This window comes from Nylanderia fulva, unplaced genomic scaffold (genome assembly GCF_048542155.1).
Source record: "Nylanderia fulva isolate GAGA-0341 unplaced genomic scaffold, ASM4854215v1 Scaffold2, whole genome shotgun sequence".
In the NCBI taxonomy this organism is placed as follows: Eukaryota; Metazoa; Arthropoda; class Insecta; order Hymenoptera; family Formicidae; genus Nylanderia; species Nylanderia fulva.
The window spans coordinates 1,921,472-1,943,867 of NW_028190263.1; the positions used below are offsets into that span (position 1 = coordinate 1,921,472).

A 22,396-nucleotide genomic window follows, 5' to 3' on the forward strand; every position below is an offset into this window, starting at 1 on the left:
GAAGAGAGGAAACGTCGACGGGGGGTGGCGAAAAGGGAGGAGAACGCATGCGCGCGATATACGACGGCTGCACCAAAACCGGAGAACCTGTTATCAGAGAAACAGTGGCTGGGCCAATTATCAGCAGCAGGCGAGATTCGTGCAGGGCCTCGTCTGCCCTGCGAGTTGTCACATCCTCGTTCCTTCGGAATTTTCATCTCAATCGTCCGCGTTCTCCATAAACGCTCCTGGACTCTTTAAATCTAACGCGTTCAGCTTTCGACTTAATTAAAATCGAAAATTATATAATTGTCTATACGTTGTCGATATTGATGTAGGTTGTGTCTACGTTATAATGTGTGTGTACGTGTGTGTGTGGATAGGAATAGTAGGCCGACGTGACAACGCATTTTGCATGTAACGTGTTTTCGATATACAGTGTTTTTATCGTCTACCAAGAGAGTGTCCAGACATGTAAAGACAGTAAAGCGATTCGAGATTAAATGCAAACTGCAAATCATTCGAAGGTGGCTTTGAGAAAATGCGTCTCCTTTCGCCTTTATTACTTTTTAACGCGACTGGAAATTATTACGCGGCGCGGCGACTTATATAAAAGATATCGCGTATTAATCGAGCCAATTCGCCGTATTCGGAAAAATTTTCAATTTGTCCGACAACCTCGTGACGTACGATCATGAAAGACTCGGATGCACACGGGTGATAGTCTTCGAGGAGAAAGCTACCGTTATATTATCAGACCGCGGAGCCCAAATGTCCCAATTTGTATCGAGCCATTAAGAGAAGCGACAGCGATGATTTATGAAAATCGACGGACACGCTAATTGCCTGTCGATATAATTTATCAGATGGTGGTTTTTCTTTTTACATTCGCGCAGGCACAGGTCGTTGTTGCTTTGCTTTGCGCGTATGGAAGAGGGCTGAAATAATTTCGTCAGTTGTGTAACGAAACATGCGGCGGCTACTTAATCACGATACGGCATAATGAAGCAGATTCGATACCTGTTCCTGAGGTAAGTCTTCAACTATTGTATTTTTAGAGATTTTTCTACTTTATATATTTTTATATTTATTATTATATTTTTATATATTTATCTACACACAGAGAATTTACTCTGAAAATCATGCTAATTGTAGGACAATATGGTATTGGAAGAATTTTATAAAAGTTTCTCTGATTAATACTGTGTCTCTATCTTGTGGTTTTTATCTCTGATTAATAATGTACTTGTATATAGTAAAATTTATTATGTACATATTAGTATTTTTTATTGTGGTAAATATTAATCTGAAAATCTCTTATAAAATTCTACCATAATTTTCAGGGTAAACTCTAACAATAAGAGAAAATTCTCTCCGTGTATATATTATATCATGAACTGCATTTTTAACAATCAACTGATTATAAATATCAGGCGATACTTTGCGTCCATGTCACAATCAAAATTTTCTCTTAGAATTTACTCTAAAAATCATGGTAATTGTAGGACAATATGGTATTGAAAGAATTTTATAAGAGTTTCTCTTGATTAAAATATTTAATATTTGCCACAATAAAAAATATTAACATCTACCACACGATAAGATGTAAAATATGTTTGATTAATTTTACTTATATATATATATATTAATATTTTTTACTTTCCACGATTACCATAATTTTCAGGGTAAATTCTAAAAGAAAATGTTCTCCGTGTAATAAAATTTAATGTTAAAAAAATTAAAATTAATTCATTATTTAAAAAACTGGAGCAATGTTAGATATATTTAGCATAAACCGACCTAGCCACGAGATATCATGTGTGTTGAATGACGAAGGGGCCGTATCTACGCACGTTTATTGCACTCCCGCCCAGTTATCAGATAATCAAAATAACATTATCGCGGTGCGCGAGCGCTCGAAATCTCCGCGAAAAGGCATCGAGTCATTCATCTCGAATGCTCGTCACAGCTCGGCACAGAGATACGTCGTGGCCCACGTTTGCTTTCGACACCGTCATTTTCTCTCCCCGGGTTCTCACGATCTTCTCGCGTCTCTCCGCGCACTCGTGTTGTTCCTCTTTCGATTTCACTCACGTCGTTTACCATCGTCTCTCCATCGCGTGGCGGCTCTTAAAATCATGAATTTCCGTGGCCGGGTAGGCTGGTCCTTTTTTTTACTCCGTTCTCTCCGAGTTTCGCCGTCTGCGGCCATCTCTTTCTCTCTTCTCATCCTGTTCTCTTTCTTTCTCTCTATCTCTGCTCGAGAGAGCCCCGGTGTAACAATGGCTGCCCTCTAATTATCGGAAGACCGCGGCACTTTAAAGAGATCCCGAGAGCCCATCACGAGAGAGACTCCGTTTCGTTCGCTCCTTAAAATTTCTTTTTCTCCTTCCTTATGCTCTCTTTCTCTCTTTCCTTTCTCTCTCTTTCTCTTTCTCGCGTCCAAGACGTCAGTCAACAAAAACAATCAACGTAATCGACTTGTTCGTGGAAAATTAGTTTCGTCTCACAATCAGGAGAGAGAAAGAGCATCTACTCGCGAGTCTGCAGCAGCTGTAGGTTTTCTCGTCAGATTCTTAGAGAACGTCCTATCCTACCTTAACACGCGAGAAATGAGGAAAATGATCGAAGTCGTTTGCACCCTGCAGTAATCCTATAATTTGGAAAGAGATGCTCGGGGTTCATATTTTATCGTAAGGATAAGTTACGATAAATTAGGGTCTTCTTCGTCACTTAAAATGTAACTGCTGAGTATAAATCGCTTTGGTTTCCTACACAGAGAGAATTTTCTTTCAAAATTTACCCTGAAAATCATGGTAATTATGAGGCAATAGGAAAAACTTTATAAGAGTTTCTCTGATTAATATTTGCCACAATAGAAAATATTAATATCTACACAATGTTTGCTTAATTTTGCCCTGTACATAGTAAAATTTATTATGTACATATTAATATTTTTTATTGCGGTAAATATTAATAATTAGAGAAACTTATAAAATTCTTCCAATATCATATTGCCCCACAATTACGAGGATTTTCCGGGCAAATTCTAAGAGAAAATTCTCTTCGCGTAGCGTTTGGTCGATCAAGTGAGCAAAAGATCGTCGCGACAGTCTCGGGTCCGCGAGAGATCCATGACGATGTTCTCCGGTCGCGTCGGCGAGAAAGATCGCGAAAGAAGGGAGGAAAGCCACGCCGATAAAGAGAAAATATCGGCTCGGTGTCCGTACGACGAGAAGCGCGAGAGCCGGAATGGGCGTAACCCGAACGGGCTCTTGTGCACTTGTACCTGTTGCACGTTGCTTCCTATTAAAATACTCTCAGTCGACCCACGCGAGAAAGGAGTCGCTCTTGCCCGGGCGTTGCGTTGGTAACCAATGACTAAGAACACGACGGAGATACAGTCTTTTTCCACCCTTTCCACGCGGTTCTTTCTCTTCCTCATTCGGGTGGGAAGGAGCTCCCTCTCTTCAGCATCGCTCCTGAGAGAAGCCGCCTCTTCCAAAAGAGACGTCCTAGAATCGGACGCGTTTCCGGGTGGAGAGACTCGCAAAATTCACACGCTTTCTCGTTTGATACTCGCGGTTGATTTATTATATTTTATATAGAGAGATTCTATTTTCCGGCAGGAGTTAGAGAACCATAAACTTTCACCCGGTTTTTTTACATTTGTCAACTTCAAGACGTAACGTATTTTTAAATGTACACTCATTTTTTGTACTGAATGCATCACTATATTAGTCGCGAACGCGCCCTTTTCGGATAAACTTCTCAATTAGCTCTTTTATTCCACGTTTTTCTCTTTTTTCTTTCTTTTTTTTTTTGTTACATCCTAGAGAGGGTTTATTGTCCGCATTTCGCTGCTTCCCCCATGCTTTTTGTCGTCCTTTCTTCTTTCATGACATCTTTTTGTGCGTTTCTATTAGCGGTTTGTATTTCGGGCAGATGTTTGTCGGGTACAACGTTTCTACACGCTAGCCAGTTTTGGCCTCTCGGCGGCATTGTATCCGTCAAGATATAAAAGATTGGGGTAGAGATTCTTTCGAGCTCTTAGAGCAACGACACTGCGACTGGAAACGTGTTTACACTTTATTTGGGACAGACCGCTATATCTTAAGAGGATATACATAGACGATTCGAAATTTTTCTCGAAAAAGGTATGCTCGAAAAAAAGCTTTAACAGTCACGTGCTGATTGCTTTTATATTTATACATTGACCAAAAAAAGATCTATATATAAAATTCCCCTGTAATTACTTTACCTAGACTTGACACTGCGTGTGGAATGAATTAAAGATTTTTTTCTCTCTCGCTCTCCCTTGTCTCTTTTTTTTTTAATATTTCGGGGACAGGTTAAAAAGAACCACGGTGAAGCTATTCGTCTTAATAACTTCCTACCTTTATTTCGATCGCCCGACGAATAATGGAGTCATAAAGCCTAATACGAGCGTGGGGTTCTTAGGCCTGTGCACGCTCGATTTGGAGAATCTCAGGTAATTTATCTAAGGGCGGCGCATTCAAGAAAATTCCCTTGAACTTCGCCGCAGGTGTAGAACCGTAAACGAGTTGAATTTTCGTGATAATGAGAATAGAGGACACATCGCTTTATAAACCGCGACGTTGTCGAGCGGAAAAAATGATACTCATTATTAAGAATTAAGAAATGATACATTTTTTTATTTGCCAACGGTTTAATACACGAAGAGAATTTTTCTCTAGAGCTTATTTTGAAAGTCATGGTAATCATTGGATAACATGGCGTTGAAAGAATTTTGTAAGAGTTTTTCTAATTAATATTTTTATAATATATTTATTAATATATTTAGCTCGATAAAAAATAATATGTATTATACAGTAATTTTTACTATGTACATGGTAAAATTAATCGAACGTATTTTATATCTTATAAAATGTGGTAGATATTAATATTTGTATATATTGTGGTAAATATTTAATCAGAGAAACTTATAAAATTCTTTCAATATTGTTCCACATAATTTACCATGATATTCAGGGTAAATTCTAAGAGACAATTCTTTCTGTGTAGAAATCATGAAATGTCGTAAACTCTCGTGTATTATTAACACCCGGTGTGACAGAATTATTATTGTCGCATTATTGTTCCTAAGGCGTCGTTAATTAAATCGTCGTTATAAATTATCTTTCGTATCGCGAAGCTAATGATGTTTCATTAAAAGTCCTACAGCGTGAAAACTGGGCGCTCAAAATTCACGGTGGGCTATAAAAATTTTTACGGTATCCGCATCTGTCGTCCTTGTTGAAGGAAAAAACTCGAGACGACGCGCGAACATAAAATAAGAATTCACAATGAAATCGCATCGATTTTTCTTCACGTCGTTCTTTACGTACGTGTTTTATATATGTAATATGCACCCCGTGTACGCACATTTCCGTGTGCGATCGTGATGCAATGCAGCTCTTCCGGAGCCTATATTGTTATCGATTTAATTATACACAGTTATACATGAAATTATAATTATTATCTCCAATCATGGGTAATTCTGCGGTCCGATTTATAGACTCATATAGAAGTCATAGAAATTTCAATCCTCACGCGAGTAAATTTTCCTTTTTTAGCTGGTCGGACTGTATCGAATGCGTTACTCTGCTCAGCCAAACATGATTCCTGTCTGTTTTTGTCCGGCTCATATAAATAGAATGATAGAGCGGTATTGTCGCGCATCTCGTTCACGATTGCGCACCAATATTTAACAATACATATAGTCGCGGTATAATAATTTCCGAAATTATAGAAATGGAGGAAGCGACATATAAAGCAAGAGAGAATCGAGATGATCTGCGTGAATGATAATACGAAAAGAGGAACGTACCTTGAATGCACAATGCGTGCTCCAGAGATTCCTTTCGCTAGATATCTTCGTTAGACTCGCGTCCCTTCTTCTGCTCCTTTTTTGGAGGACAGCATTTCGAAACTCGCGTATTTTCTGCAGCGTCGCCGGGGGTCGCGATGATCACCTTCCTTCTTTTTTCTCTCCCCGTTTTCTTGACAGCGCGTTGAGAATCGTGCGAGGCATACGCTGGGGACGGCGACCCGACACGACGACGAGATCCCCTTAAAACCGAAAACATACGGCGTACAATTACGACGTAATGATATATAATTAATGGAATTCGCTCAAAGGCCCCCCCATGGGGCTGGCATGCTTGTTTCCTCGAAAAGCACGGGGAACCGCGAAGTCCGCATAAACGGAGATCCGTCCTCTGAATAAAATTCTCATCGCCCGCGTGTATATATTTTACTCATCGTGCGTGTGCATACGTATACGTATCGCTCGCGATATTCGCATGCCACGAAACTATAAGAGACCAGAAAATTACCGAGAGTGCGCAACATACTAATTTCCGATGTCACGAACAGGCACCGGAAATTTCCCTGATCGTCGAACATGAAAAAAAAAGGAAGAAAATTCTCGCCCGAATGTCGCGTTTGTTTATTATAAACTATTATTTTATCTTATGACACCCTGTTTATCGTTAATGATCGATCGCATGGGATAAGGCGAGATGGCTCGAATGCCATTCCTAAGATTCCCTTCTTCGATATAGGCAACAAGATCGCAAGATCTTGAAGATACATCTCTCTCTCTCTCTCTCTTATTCAGGTAGTATCTCGAACATTTTCTCTTAAGCACGTCAATGTATACTCTCGCCAGCAGCATCCAGACCAGACACACCCCTCGTACATCAAGTTCATCTGAAATCGACCGAATCGATCGGCCGAGCCATCCATGAAACGAAATACATGCGATGGAATATCGAACTTTTGCACGCGCATCGCTGCTCCATCTCGGAGCAATTAAGCAATATATTATCTCGGTAATCGAAATAGCATGAAATATATTTAGATAATTAGCGACGTTTGGAATGACTTGCATACGCGCGAATAATAAATCCCGGACTACGACTCTATTATATTCTCGGCGCGCACGGCATTATTTTAAATCGAAGTGATCAATTCCATCAGTCTCGAGTGTGCGGTTCGTAAAGCTTTCCGCGTTATAATTTGCGAAACTAAACCCACGTATTTGAAGTTAATAAATTTAAGCACAATGCATACGGAGAGCGTATCGTAAAGAAAAAAAGCTGCAACATAACGACACGATATCTCGCTTTCCGCGTAGGAGTACGAGCAGTCAATTATCCCGCTCGTGCCGAATCAATTCAATTAAAATCGAACGATTCAATCGAACTCTCAGACTGACGTTTAACGCAAACAATTCAGATTCATTTGCATCTTCCCGGTGTATATTGCTCTTCTCTCTCCTCCTTTCCCCCTTAAAGACCAAAATTTGTGATCTTAATCTGTCAAATTAATTATACGTGAGAAAATATTGATATATAAAACACACTCTAACATGTATTTTTATATACTATTTGTATCACTATTAGACGTATTATTACGCATATTCGGTAACAAAATTCTTCGCGATATACGATCGATTGACATACGATCGACATTGCGGCATCGCATATAGATTCCTCTCGATTGCATTAAAAAATAGATATCTCTTTCATCGTGCGGGGAAAAAGAATCGGTGTCCATTACTTATGGCGAGCATCGTGGATCGAGACAGTAACAAGTGCTCGTGATACTCTCGCATCGTCGCGCCGCACTATCTGACATTGCAATCAAAAAGTGCATAAACTCAGCGGAGAAAAATGCAGTGGCTTGATTTCGCGGATATATAGAGACGATCTGGCGTTCGAGAAAGCCTGATCGGCGGACTTTGAAATTAAAGCAAAGCGAGGTGGCAATCGGGTAGGAGGAAATGAAATGAAGAAGGAAAGCAAAGAGCAGGAAGAGAGTAAGAACGAGGGAAAAGAGCAGGGACGGGGACTCGGAAAGAAAGAGAAGACGAAGGAAGACGAAGGGAGAGAGAAAACGAGAAAGAAGCACAAGAACGGCGCGAGAGAAAGAGGGATCGAGAGGAGGTAGAGAGATCGTAGAGGTAACATCGTAGAGGCTGTGGGACCCGATCCCAAAGGTAGGAGGACTCGAGTCGTGGCCGAGGCCAGTCCATCGCGGGTCCTCCTCTCGACCGAACACACATACACGCGCTTTACTTTCTGCCCGCTCGTTCAAATTCCCGCTGCTCTCGGCGTCGAACTCTCCGCCGAGAGAGAGTAGTAACCCTCCCGGTGCGGCTGACTAGCTTTAGCTGGCTCCCCAAGTGGCAGGAGCCTCGCGTAAGCCCAACGGGAGTTAAGCCCAACGCGATCACGGTTGCCCGTAGCGCCGATGCTGATGGTGGTGGTGGTGATGGTGGTGGTGGTGGTCGTGCCGTGATGATGGTGGTGGTGGTGGTGGTGATGCCGGTGGCCGGTGGTGGTAATGGTGGTGGTGGCGGCGGTTACCTTGAGCACCAGGTTGTACCGCATACCTTGCACAGTTACCCTCTGCTCTAGTTCCCGCGCGCGACCCAGTCGACGTTGTTGCGAGAAATCGCGTTCGATCAACGAGTATTTTTTTTTTTATGCATAATCCTTCCTTCGAGAAGTCAGAGGCACTTATCGATCTCCGATATATGGATGACGATGACGTCTTCGTTTTCGCGCAGGTCGGATGATGAATAATGACGCGCCGGGGAATACGACTTTGACCGGGAGCGATGATAAGTGAAGGAAGATGACGAACGCGAGTGTTGATCTGTGGAACGTAGGGATGATGGATGACCCGAATCGTATTGTTGGTCGCTGATCTAAATAAAGCGAGAGCGATATCAACCGAGAAGAGGAATATCGCCGATGTATCGAATACCGAGCCGGGATTGAACAAGAAAAAAAAGAAAGAGAAGAGAGAGAAGACACCGGACAGGAAGTGGCGCAGAGGAGCCTCACCAGGAATATATTCTTTGCACCGCTTTGTTCGCGACGAGGCGCTACAAGAGAGTCGACGAGGCGTGGATTCAAAAGGACTGACACGGCGCAGAACAATAAGACAACGAGACAATAAGAAACCGGTAGCGGAGCTCTCCGCTCTCTACGGGAGGGTGCTCTTTTGAGCCCTAGAATTCCTCGTACGGTGTAAGCCGACCGGCGCGATGCGGCGAATGGAAAAAAGAGGAATAACTGCGAAGCGATGCGAAGCGAGAGCATCTCTCTCTCGTGCATAACTGCCGGACGATCGATCACCGATTTTTGCGGTTTGCGCGATCTCCCCACTTGAGGAGGAGGCGAGTGGATCGTTAAGCGTTCGTCTCTCGCGCGGGAGTGATACGATGACGCGATCAGCCTGGCCGATAAATTACCTCGACGTATCGAAATCTCTTAACGAGACGCGACGATGACGACAGGGATCCTCCCGTCGCGATGATAATCGCTCGACATTGTCGCGTGAGACTGTCGAGGAAGATCGTCGGTTCGTTCGCGTGAGCCGATTTTTCGATCTGCGACGATCGGCAGCCTATAAAGTCCACGTTGTGATTTAACGACGGTACTTTTGGTTACTTATTTTCTTAATTAGTGTCTCTCTTTTTTTGCCAATGAGATCGACATTCGCCTATTGTAGAATAATCGATTTCTCCCTCTTGGGTCTAAGCGCGTCCATGTCGGATTAGGATAGGAAGTCGACTTTCTAGGATCGAGTCTCGTCCGCGTTCTCATTAAGGTGAATCGAGTGGATCTTCTTGCTTAAAGTTACATTCCAACGGTGTACTTCGCATCGACTACACGTTTCATCGTGCTGATCGAATTCATGAGGATTGCGGATCCGGGTCTTAATTATTATCACCGATCCAAGTACGCGAACGGAAACGTGCGCGAGTAACGAATCGTTTCTCAGCTTAGTCAGTCCGCTGAGAAGAGGGAATCGAGTATTTGGAGATCGTAAACACTCTTCGAGGCGCGGGACGAGAGTGTTAAGCGCTCAAACACTTTAGAAAATCCAAATGTTGGCTTCTACAGTTCGGCTCTTTCGCACCTGTACGGTGTTAGGCGCCCGCCTTTGTGTCGCCTCGAGGTGTTAACGAGAACTCGCAGTGATCGAAATCACGAAGAAACTTTTCTCGTTGTCGCTGGAGAGGATGGTGCTGGATAAACACCCAAGTTTCACGTCGTAACATTCATTTCGTCGAGCTTGAAAAAAAGAGGGACAGAGAACTCTACTGTGCATTTGTGTGTCGGTCGGAAAATTATCGCGCACGATAGATCCCACACGATCGGACCCGACAACGGAACGGGGTCGGTCCCAGTTCCGAACAAACGTTCGGCTTCCGGTGAGCGTCGGATTCACATCCTCGGGTCGTCTCCGACCCAACTGCCTGTTGTCGCTGCGTGATCGCGGAAGCGTAAAACTTTGTCGCGTGCACATCCGCTTTTTATTACATTCAATAACAACAAGGTGATTGTGATGTAAGAGATGCGTCGCGGTGATATCGCGACAATCGCGATAGCCCTTCTCATTTTTGGGCAGATCCAGGAACCACAACGAACGAGGTAAGAGAAACATTTCATTAGAACTCGAATTAATATCTCAATGAAAAAAAAAATATATATAAAATATATATATGTAAATAAAAATATATATATAAATATATATAGAAAAATATATATATATAAAATTAAAAGAGTTATGAAAAAATAGTTGATTAACAATGTATCTATTCTTATCTGTCATTAATCTGCGTGTTGCAAAGAGCTGGCTGTGTGTTTAATTGTAAATTATGTCGTGTTACGAATGAAAATGTCGACGAGGCTAAAAACTGCAGCCATACTCTCTGTCAATCGCGATCGTTATCCGAAACTAAAATAGAAACGAACAAACGCGGGGGCACAAATCGGAAGGGAGATCCTCGCGAGGTCGCGACACGCGTGACTCAGACACGTGCTGAAAGCCCGTCACGCCTCGTCAAAATCAAATGTTCGCGCTGTCGTGATAAAATCCGACGACCGTTTAATTAATTCATGCATGTGACGTTTTTTGCAAGAAATGGAAAAAAATGTGAAAAATTCGGAAACCTATAAATAAAGGTTTCGCGAAACCATCGATAGAGAAGCGTATCGTGATTGAAAGACAGATCTAGAAGAGAGAGAAAACTCGCTCGATGTATATAAAGTATTTTGTTATTAACGACAGGTAACTTTATGGACGGATTCAGCATTGAAAGGCGCGCGTAAGTCAAAAAGATTCATATCGAGAAATTATTTATACGACCTTGTTTGCAAGTTATCATACCAGTTTTGTGATTTAATAACGCCAGGCACTCCATATATATGTATATACACGATCGCTCCCAAGAGTTTCCTCGCGATCGTTATTAGCAGACAATTCCGTTTTATATTGAACGTTCATGGACTACTGTCTCATTCGTCTGAAACGGAATTATCCAATCGTGCATGGATAACGACGATAACGCGATACTTTACGAGATCGCCATTAACATCGGACCCAACGACCCACGGATCAGCGCGATAAATCGGGTCGCAAATTGCCCGAAAGCCTTCGAAGTGGAGCGACCTTATTGCGCCACGACCGCAATAAGGTCGCGATATATTACAAGATTGACGCTCGAGAAGGTATAAGGACAACTTTGCCGCGACTATTTTGCTCTTCATATTATTTCTCTATTTTTTTAAAATCTCGATCTCTAAAAAGTGGAATAGAAAGTATCAATCGACATGTTATATAGACTCGAATCGCAATCTCCGCGGACTCAATCGGCCCAAGATCGACTGGCGATTAACGGAGGTGATTGGAATTTCCGCCGTTAACTTAATACCCGGTTACATAAACCCTCTAATGATTTAATATGCGCACGAACGACCGTCATTCAAAACTAATTACGGATGCCGAACAAAATGAAACGCGTTTATGTAAACGCGGCGCGTAACGTGATTGCGGACCCGGCGCGACCGAATTTAATGTTACGTTATTTAGGTACGAAATAGTCAGCGAAAGGAGAGGGAGGAATCGCTCGTTGCGTTTTACGAGCAGCTTCGGCTATCGAGCCGCGTAATGAGCGCGCTAAGTGAATGAATGAAGCGACGAGCAGATCCGAGGCCGAGAAACGAGGAAACGAGATCATTCGATCCCGCAAGAAATAAAATCATAGCAACGGGAATGAAGGAAAACGATAGAATTCAGTTTAATTCCGCGTACAGATAATTAGACGTAGAACGCGATTGCCAATATTCATAAATTCCGCGATAGCTGTTTAAACATTTTTTTATGAAGTGTGTGTAACCGGTACAGTTGTTGTTGAAGAAGGTATAAAGTGTGTTTGGTCGAAATAAATTTAATAAATATTTTCAGACAATTTTATCCAATGCAAAAAAAGTTGTTGATCGTGTTATAGATATTATCGGAAATTAATGATGCGAGTGACAGGGCGGTAAATGATACAACCATCTTTGCGTAGCATCGTGATGTTGTCGCGTGGATATTGCCGTCAGAAAATGTAACACGACATGACATCGACTTTTAATCTTGGATTAAAAAAATAATTATCGTTGTTGAAAAATTATACGAGTTTATAACTCGAGGACGCGTGTTTTCAAATAATGAGCTCGGATAACTTTATACTCGGCATGCTTCTTTTTACATTCTTCATTACTCGTGCAACGAGTTGCAGAGACTTTAATTTCTTTCTCTGTCCGTAAATAATTGCTACCTTTGCCATTAAAGTATTTCTAAAAAAAAATCATCAATAGTCATTGCATTCCCATTGCATCGTGATGCAACGTCACGTTGAATCGTTCATAATACAATAATCCGGCGTGTACATTACGGGGTAAGAAGAGAGCTTATGCGAGAAAAAATTAGAGAGATAATAATCTCTCGACGTTAACCATCCATCATAATCTGTCCGTGACTCGAAATCCTATCGATAAAAATGTAGTCTTAAATGTGCGATACTTAACGGAACGCCAAGTATTAATCTAAATTACGATTTCCAAGCGATCGCGAGAAACTGTAATAAGCAGGTGTGGAAGGGTTCTCATCGATCATCTGTGTGAAATGTGTAGCCTAGAGCTCAAAATTTTCCCATTATGTTCCGCGCGTTTATGTCCATACGATACGAATTAAATCAAGTCTCGATTGTACTTGCGAATATCAATATTTATATTTATATCCATGTTCTAATATTAGCAGAAATGGAAAAATAATAATTGATCAGAAGACCGGTTAGATATCATAGATGATCACGATCATATATCTATTCGAAGTTATTTTAAACTTTCGACTCGTAATTTCCTTAATAAAATAACTAATAATAATTTAAAAAAATTTTTTATTCTGCACAGCGAGAATTTCCTCTTAGAATTACCCTGAAGAAAATCATGAGTTTCTCTGATTAAATATTTACCACAACAAAAAATATGAATATCTACCACAATAAGTGTATAATATTTTAACATTGTATAATATTTTTATTAATATGTATAATATTTACTACAATAAAAAATATTAATCAGAGAAACTCTGAAAAAATTTTCCTTCTTGTAAAATTCTTGCAATACAATATTGTCCCACGATTACCACAATTTTCAGAGTAAATTCTAAGAGAAAATTTTCTCCGTATGCAAAGCGAAGCTAGATGATAGATACTTGAATCTGAAAGCACTTTTCCTGTTCACGCCTTCACGCGGAAGAAAGAGAGGCTCGTTGACATTTTACAAATAGCTGCGTAAAAAGGTTCAGGATATATTCCAAGCACGTGGCGGACAACATGTGCACGTCACTTTTCAGAGACGCGAAGATCTCTCGCGACCGGAACACATGTTCGGACGACTACTCGGTATCCAGTCCGATCGGTTCGGTCCTCGAAGCCGATCCATCTTTCGACGCCACGGCGTGGAAATTGAACGATCGCGACCCAGGTCGATCGAATCGAAGGGACATTCGGCGCGCCGTGGAGATCAATCAGATTTAATATGTTTATGATAATATACGTTATGCGTCGTTCGCGATCGCCATGCGTGACGTTCATGCGTGTATCCTTTCGTTCCGGTCCGCCGAATCCTTTAACACGCGCCCGATCTCTTATATCGCCTTTCATCCCCCTTTAGCTCCCATTTGGAGCAGCTGTTTGTTTAACATATCGGTCAACGTCGTGATTAATCGCCGGCGCGATAATTCAACATACATATATTAAATTCGAAACGGCGTCGACGCCGTAATTACACGTGTCTCTCTTGCCACAGACCCATTCTCGCTGATTCGATTATGAGGGATCCGTCTCGTGCGGCGTGTTCGATGATCCTTAACGAGACCCTCGCAACGAAACAGCTTAGTATTCGTTTAACAATATATATATATATATATATATATATTTCGGTTATATACTCTTCTACGAGATGCACATCGCAAGCTTATAGCGGCAAATTCCATCTGTTTCCGCACCGCATGCGGAGAAAAAAAGGAAAAAGAGAAAAAAAGAAGGGCATTAAATTAAAATCCGAGCGGTGTTAAAGTAAAGCCCCGAGCCTCTGGGCCCTCCCGCGGCGAGGATAGTGGTAATACCCATTCTCGGATGGAGTATTTCGGGTTCGGTAGTAGTATTCTGTCTTCATCCGAAGCCGGTGGACCCGTTGACGCTTATTATAGCTACAGGTGCCCCGATCGCGAGAAAGAGAGAGAGAGAGAAAGAAAGGATTTACGGAAGAACATCCTTCATCATCTCCGAAGCTATTCTTGACACGGCTATAAAGACCCGCGCCCAGGCCGAGGCCGATGGGATAATGTTTACAAAAAACGATGCGCAATACATATTTGCGCTGACTCAGCATCGGCCATCGACGGCGCTACAAAGAGCTCGCCGGGTGTAAAAGGATTCGTTAAACAACCCGCATCAAAACGGTCGAAGAAGAATTTGTCCGCAAAGTGTATTGAACTGGATTAAATCCTTTCTTTCTGTCTTCCTTTTCAAAGATTGGTATAAGTGTTTTGGGGTGAAAGAAAATTAAGTAAACTGAATTATACATTTAATCTGACGCACAAATCGAATTAATTTTCATAAAAATTTATATTCGTTGAATCGTATTTTTATCAATCCTCATTAGATTATTTTTCATATCCATTAGATACATAGAAAGAATTTATTCTTAGAATTTACCCTAAAAATCACTGAAGAATTTTATAAGTTTCTCTGATTAATAATCATAGTAAAATTTACTATGTACATATTAATATTTTTTATTGTAGTAAATATTAATCAGAAAAATTTATAAAATTCTTTCATGAATTTTACCATGATTTTCAGGATAAATTATATAGCAAATTCTCTCCATATATATATATTATATTATATAAAAATTGAGAAACAAGTTTCTAGAATCTTGAACTGCATTTTTAACAATCAACTGATTATAAATATCAGACGTCACTTTGCGTCGATGTCAAAATCAGCTGATCGCTGATTCTCCATTCGCGCCTCATCATCACACCGTGAATGCCATGTCGGCGGAAACTTATCGCGGTCGTTTCTCTTGTCGTAAAACAGCCTACCAACTTTCACGATCGACGACGATAAAACCTACAGCATCTCGCGTATTCGCGGGTGCGACAAATTTGTCACGAAAGATGAGCGACACGAGTTCCTCTAGCCTCTTGTCGTGGAAATACCTACTGCTTCGTATTCATTCATAAATCAAACGTACGAAATTCTTTTTTTATCCTTTAATTATACGAATGATATATCATTCCAAATCGAGAAAAAAAATATTGTCCCCGAGACAATGTACTGCGAAAAAAAACGTAACATACCTATCTCGGAGGGATCATAATTCTTGAGGAGATATATCGTTCCACGAATGTTTCATCGAATTCTACACGTTGTACATTCCGAACGACTCTCTGTTTCTCTCTCTTGTATGTGGAATCCCTTAGGATGACGCGCACAAGCGCAAAAACCGAAATGGCTGGATTGGAGCGTGTTCGAGGAATCGCGGAATGGAAAAAAGAGGGAGCGTTTGAGCCCGAAAGAAGCTGGGGTAGCGAGAAGGAAAGGCGAAAAAGTTTCGACCAGGAGATCCAATTAAAATAACCAGTAGTCTGGATACGTCGGCCGAAAGAGGCATAACGAGAGAAGCAAAAGAGAATGAGAATGAGAAAGAGAGAGAAGACAAAAGGCGAAACGAGGCGAGTCGCGGTTACATAAAGGTCTGCTCCGAAAAAAGGCGAGGGTATACAAAGCAGCATTAAGATATCTCTAAGTGCTTATGAGCTCGAGCAACCGACGTGAGAAACGTCAAGATATTCGTCGCGCAGCGATTCGATCACAGTTGCAAGAAACATCATCCTTAATAAATCGTCGTAGCCGCTTTCGATGTTAATTTTGATTATACCTCGAAAAAGTCTAAATAAAATCAGCTTGTCATCGCGAGAAGAAGCATAGGAGAGAATTCATTATTACGTGGGTGGTATAACGTATCTAGGCGTAATTGTATCTAAAAGAACTGCTGAAAAAATGCCGATGATATAACAGACAAATCTCTGGTGATGCGCTATTTGTAATTTTTTTTATTATGCGTTTAAATGTAAAAAAAATTTTATTTTATCAAATCATTGCAAGAAATTATTTCGCTTGAAAAAAATTAATGAAATAAAAAAGTATATTGTAATTTGATTTCAAATCTCTCATCTGGAAATTATTATCCTAGAAAATTGCACTGTCATATCATTGACACATTCACCTGATCTACATCTTTATTAGCTTCGTTCTCTCGTGTTAATGAATGACGATTCGAAACACGTGTCTGCGATTATAATGATTATAATCTCCCATTACATAAACGCTCTATTATAGAAATGAAGAAACGAGTTAGAATCAAAGACAGTCTATATGAGCTATGATTAATTATTATTAATTATATTATTATATTATTAATTATATTATTAATAATATAATTTTATATATTAAACATTAAGAGACACATCGCCCAAAAAAAACCTATATATATAGTATATTCCATTACAGACTACATAAAAAATCACGGGAAACACGGAAGAATGACAGGCTGGATTCCGGGCTGAAATCCCTTCCATCGAATACACGAACGAATCCTCGGCACCGAAAACACTATCCTGGTGAACTGATGAGAACAACTCAAACGAGACCCTCCTCTCTCTTTTTCGAAAGAATAAGAATCGCCTTCTTTCCTCACTAACTCGCGTTAGAAACGATCTTGACGAGGGAAACCGCGGAGGGCGTGTTTTTTCATTCCGGATGGACGGTATATGATCAAGCACGAGAGCAATTTGCTAGGTCGAGGGGGTGGGAGACGAAGCTATTTACATTTAAACTGGCGAACGCTTAAGTATCCTATACTATACCTAGCGGACTGCGCGTGTGCGTGTAACATTCGACCAAAAATAAGCGAGCGGTAATCGCGGTCGAAGAAGGATGTTATAATTACACGCTACCTGCATCAGCGATATCACAATATGGCCGATAAAACTCGAGGATCATTATTTACACGATATTTTGATCAGTGTATATCGCGGAGCGATACAGTGTGAAAATTACTACGTGTGATGGAAACAAAAAATCCGGATCGGATATCTATTTTCGTAACGCGAAAAAAATATCGGCGCACGCACTCGCGATTACAAATTCATAGAAAATTATGCTAATGCGATATCGTACTCGAGCGAAATCACTTGGAAGAAGAGGGAGAGATCTTGGAGATTCTAAAAGAACTACCATAGACGGAAGCGAGGAAGTGACAAAAGTTTATTAATGTATTCAAACTGCCTTAAAGCGACTCGACGCATCCTCGGCCTTCGAGTAATCGATTCGAGATATAGAGAGAATGGATAATCACTATAATCCGCGCTTTCATTATAATTATCACCGTTTATTACGACGGACAGTGTCTCGAGCGAAAGCGCGAGAGGGCGAAACCAGAGTATGTATATAAATGTTATATCTCTCCGACCGATGCACGACCGTTAACTGCGCCAAATCTAATTAACTTTAATCCGTCGTAATTACATCGACAGCCGGTCATTACCGATTTGAACCGACGCGACGACGGCCAGTTTCTTATATACCAGGCCATTTTCGTTTGTTTGCGCGACCACTTGCGGTAATGACACACCTCTGGCCGAACGTATGTACGTGATTGGAATGTACCAGGCTTCTCTCTTTCTCTCGCGCGCGTTTCATAAAATTAATATCAAGCGAGTTTTACGACAAGCGCGGCCGGCGCGATTGCGCTCCAATCAATTTTCAAAGTTACAACCGAATCGAACCCCCGATCGAAAAATCGACATCGATATGACTCGTTGACGTTTATGACACTCTGTTCTCTTTTTTTCCCTTACTGGCGACAGTCTCGTGTAAGAGGAGCGGAGAAAGGAAAACTGCCTAGTAAATCTTTAGGCGCCAGACTCGAGATTTTCGCCATCCTCTTCTGGGTATCGAGACCCTTTTTCTACACAAAGATATTCTTTGCATTACCTACCTGCCAAGAATTTAGATCCCGAAGACACCGTTAACAATCTCGATATAATGTTTGTCAGATATAGTAGTTCGTTTCCTCGATTGTAAAATAATGAGACAAATTCGTAAATCGAATGCATTACTTGAGATTTTGACATTTGCAAGAGGCTGTTTATCTCCAAATAATTTGCTTAAATATTCTCGAAGAAAATACTTATTAATTTAGTGTTTATAATATAATAAGATTCATACACAAAGAGAATTTTCTTTTAAAATTTATCTTGAAAATTATGGTAATCGTAGGACAATATAGAAGAATTTTATAAGAGTTTCTCTGATTAATTATAATGAATCTCTGAATAATTAAAATTTATCACAATAAAAAATATTAATATGCACGTAGTAAAATTAATCGAACATATTCATATTTTATTGTGGTAGATATTAATATTTTTATTGTGATAAATATTAACCAATATATTGTCACGATTACTATGATTTTCAGGGTAAATTCTAAGAGAGAATTGTATCTGTGTAACAATATTAAATATTGTCTAATATTTTTATTTATTTTCAACTTGATAATTTGTTATATTATTCATGTTTTGTAAGTAAATCGAGAATACTTAATTAGCTGCAACGATTCGTAATTTTTAGCACCATTATTTTCAGCGTTTAAAATACCTTCGAGAGAATCATCTTTTTCATATCGCGTCGCCAAAGTCATCAAAATCTCCCTCATTTTTTCCTTCTCCGTCAATGGAAATAAATTTGATCAATAAAACCGAACGCGAGCGGGATGAGATTATTATGAGTCTTTTTCGCCATCATAAGATTGGAACTTTTAAACCGCAATGACACTCGAAGATCGAGAGATGCTTTTAAAGTCGCGTCCTAAAATGTGCGTGTGTTTAATCTCGCATCTATCTCCGTCGACGGAATTCGCGTATATAGGCTCGAGAAAGGCGCACATATGTATGCCTCTCAACATTTTCTCATAAAATCGAAGTGGAAAAATCGTAAAGATATTACAGTCGTCGACGTCGCTTCCTACCGTGCAATCGACATTCTATCGACCGCGTGATACGAATTGACGATTAAATTCATCATTATGCGTAAATCAAATTCCATCTGCCTCTGATTTCTCACTGCAGCTCTCACGTTCGGAGTAGCTTCACTCGCGATAGCGTACGGACATATTTTGTATAAAAGCCACGGTTATATTATTCCGAGTATCTCTCTCGCTGGCTAACTTTTCCTAGCGCCACTTCTTGGTGTGACCCGCTAATAGCATTCCGGGAATATCGGCATCGTTCGAATAGCGATCGGTCAGAAATCGTTTACCGTTACACGCAAGACGGATTCAAGGTGGATGTCATAATAATTCACATAATTTCTGTTCGATTAAGATCAGATCATGGGAATCCGCAGAAGGGAGCAATCAGTAAAAAAAATTAAGCGTTTGCTATCCTTTTGAATATAAGCACTGAAATTTATTTACATATTTAATAAAAAAAATGAAAATATAAAATAACAAAAAAATTAAGGAAGAAGAAAAAATGTTTAATTTATGTTCCTCACCCTTGGAAAAAATTCTATGGACGCCCATGGTTCAGACTGTCTCACATATATCGCGCCTGCATTCTGTGCCAAGATAGTTATTACTTTTGCTGGTGTAGCGTGGAAAATTAATTAATTTATATATAAATAATTTTTTCTACAAGCTGTCGCTAAAAAAATCGAGGAAAATCTAAGGAATTTACCTGAAACGAGGAGGTTGCACTCTGGACGAGTTCACCTAACGCGGGTAACGAGTTCTGCTATCTAAATCTACCTGCCTCGAGAGAATCCACGTCTCTCTCCCCGAGTGTATCTCTTCCGATCACACGTTCCAAAATGTCAGACCCGTGACCTCTTCTCCGCGCGTTCCGCTATCTATTTATCTCTCGCCATCGTATTCTATCGCACACGCGAGCGACCTCATCCTCCGAGAAGAGTGATCCCACTCTCAGGAGCCGCTTGGTCTCTCGAGTCGGGAGTTCGTCTCATTTGCGTTTCGTAGTACGTATCTTCCTCCCTTTTCCATATGTACCTTCCAGTTACGTCTCGGTACACCGGTATTTCGGTCTACCGCGAGACTTTAATGAGCTGATCCTTATCAGAGAGACCGAGTTATTCGCATGAGTCATTTCTGTGCGATACGACCGGCATGCGAGAATCCTCCGGCAAAATCCATCTCGCGCGGATCGACGTGATCTGCTTTCGAATATACGTCGGAGATATTTCTGAAGGCTAAGATAACTTGACAAAAAATTATCTCATGATTCTAAGTAATAATATTCTAATTTGAAAGATTTGCACCCTTTAGTTTGTTATGACAGACTTCCTCAGACGTATTTTCCATATAATTGAGAATAATTCCGCATGATATGTATATACATATAGTGAAATCGGAAGGAGGCTTAATCACACATCATCGTAAATTTAGAATTATTATTCAGTCACAAGTATGACATGTATCTCTCGCATATACACGCGCAAACATTTTATTAAAGTTTATTTCTTATACCAGCAACGCGCTTTCACTTTCTCTCTCGCCTACTTGTTCGCCGCATTGTTTCATTTCTGCGAATAATAAAAAGAATGCGGCTCTCTCGACTCTTTAAACTTCCTGATAATTCGTGAACGACTTAGGGAAGCAAAGAGGCACACGTCCTCCGATCCGGTAATAAAGGTCGCGCCTTGAATTAAGCGCTTCGTTAAACACGAGTCTTCAGCGAGTTTATCGTGGTTGCTCGAGCATGTCGACGGTGCGGTAAGCTGTTAAAATCCATTGGCAGGCAAGTGCGTTTATATGTGCGTAGTATAGTGCGAGAAATTGTACTCTTGTCACTTGTAATTTATTCTCTGTCCCACATATTATGCGCGATACAAACACATTCGTCATATCGAATCAATCTTAATAAATTGATCGATTTCGTGAAAATAATGTCAAACAAGATTTCTCAAGCTGATTATTATTCTAAAATCCTACACATGTATTTTAATGTCAAATACTGTGTAAAGAAACATTTTTATCGAAAGTAAAACTAAAATATAAATAAATCGAAAAGGCTCTGAGATACAGAAATACAATATAGTATAGTGAAAGAATTTTATAAATTTCTCCACGATAAAAAGTATTAATATCTATACCACAATAAGATATAAAATATGTTCGATTAATTTTACTATGTACATTATTAATAATATTCAGTAGAAAAGGGGTAATAAAAACCAGACACGGATATTAGGTGCAAGAAAATTATTTTTAAATTTCTCTATACTTATTTAACTCCAAAAATTAATATATATCGACTCTTTACTAGCTCTGTTCATACCTGAAAATAAAATGATCTAATTGCGAAGACGCACGATACCATTTACTATCCGTTCATCTGTCGTGCTGCAATAAATCGAATGAATTGAAATCACGTCCCCTTGACACGCGTATATATATATAGTTTTCATTATGCGAATGGAAATATTCCCGGACGTTCGCGCCGAGGTTAAACCGATCATCCTCGACGGCGATCACCGTCGTGGGTGGTCAGAGGCGGATCCAGCAGTAGCAGAAGAGCCGAATGCTACCAAGCATCCTCTCCTCGCGACTTTCTTCATTTCTCTTTCTCTCTCTTGATTTCTCTTGCTGCCCCTCTCTCTTCCTCTTTCCTGTTTCTTTTTTCTCCTGCACGTCTGACAGATACCTCTACCACACACGGCCTACGTACGCGTAATTATCCCGTCAATGCGTCAGATTTTCAAGTCTCTCGAGACGCTCTCGCGGTCCGGATTGATTGAGAAATCTCCTCTGTCATTGAGATGCTTGCTGATGTTCCCCCGCCTCTTACTTTCCCGCCAATTCCGCGTCGTTCCGTCGACGATTTCTGCCTCGAGAATCGCAAAGTGACTTGCAAGAATTCGTTCGGAGTTGCTGCGCGTGTCGCGTATATA

At 40.5% G+C, this 22,396-nt stretch overlaps 1 protein-coding gene across 3 annotated transcripts in view; it reads left to right on the plus strand.

Annotated features, from left to right (window-relative positions):
- LOC114945244 (protein Wnt-7b) overlaps positions 1-22,396 on the plus strand; it is a 61,928-nt gene continuing 39,532 nt past the window's right edge. For 2 of the 3 annotated variants that reach the window (XM_085482231.1, XM_085482232.1), the window contains exon 1: positions 8,372-10,454. In XM_085482231.1, the coding sequence (XP_085338357.1) occupies positions 10,378-10,454 (77 nt within the window). In that variant the 5' untranslated portion in view covers positions 8,372-10,377. Of the gene's footprint in view, positions 1,011-8,371; positions 10,455-22,396 lie in introns of those variants that run through there. The other variant, XM_029321361.2, reaches the window with a different exon arrangement.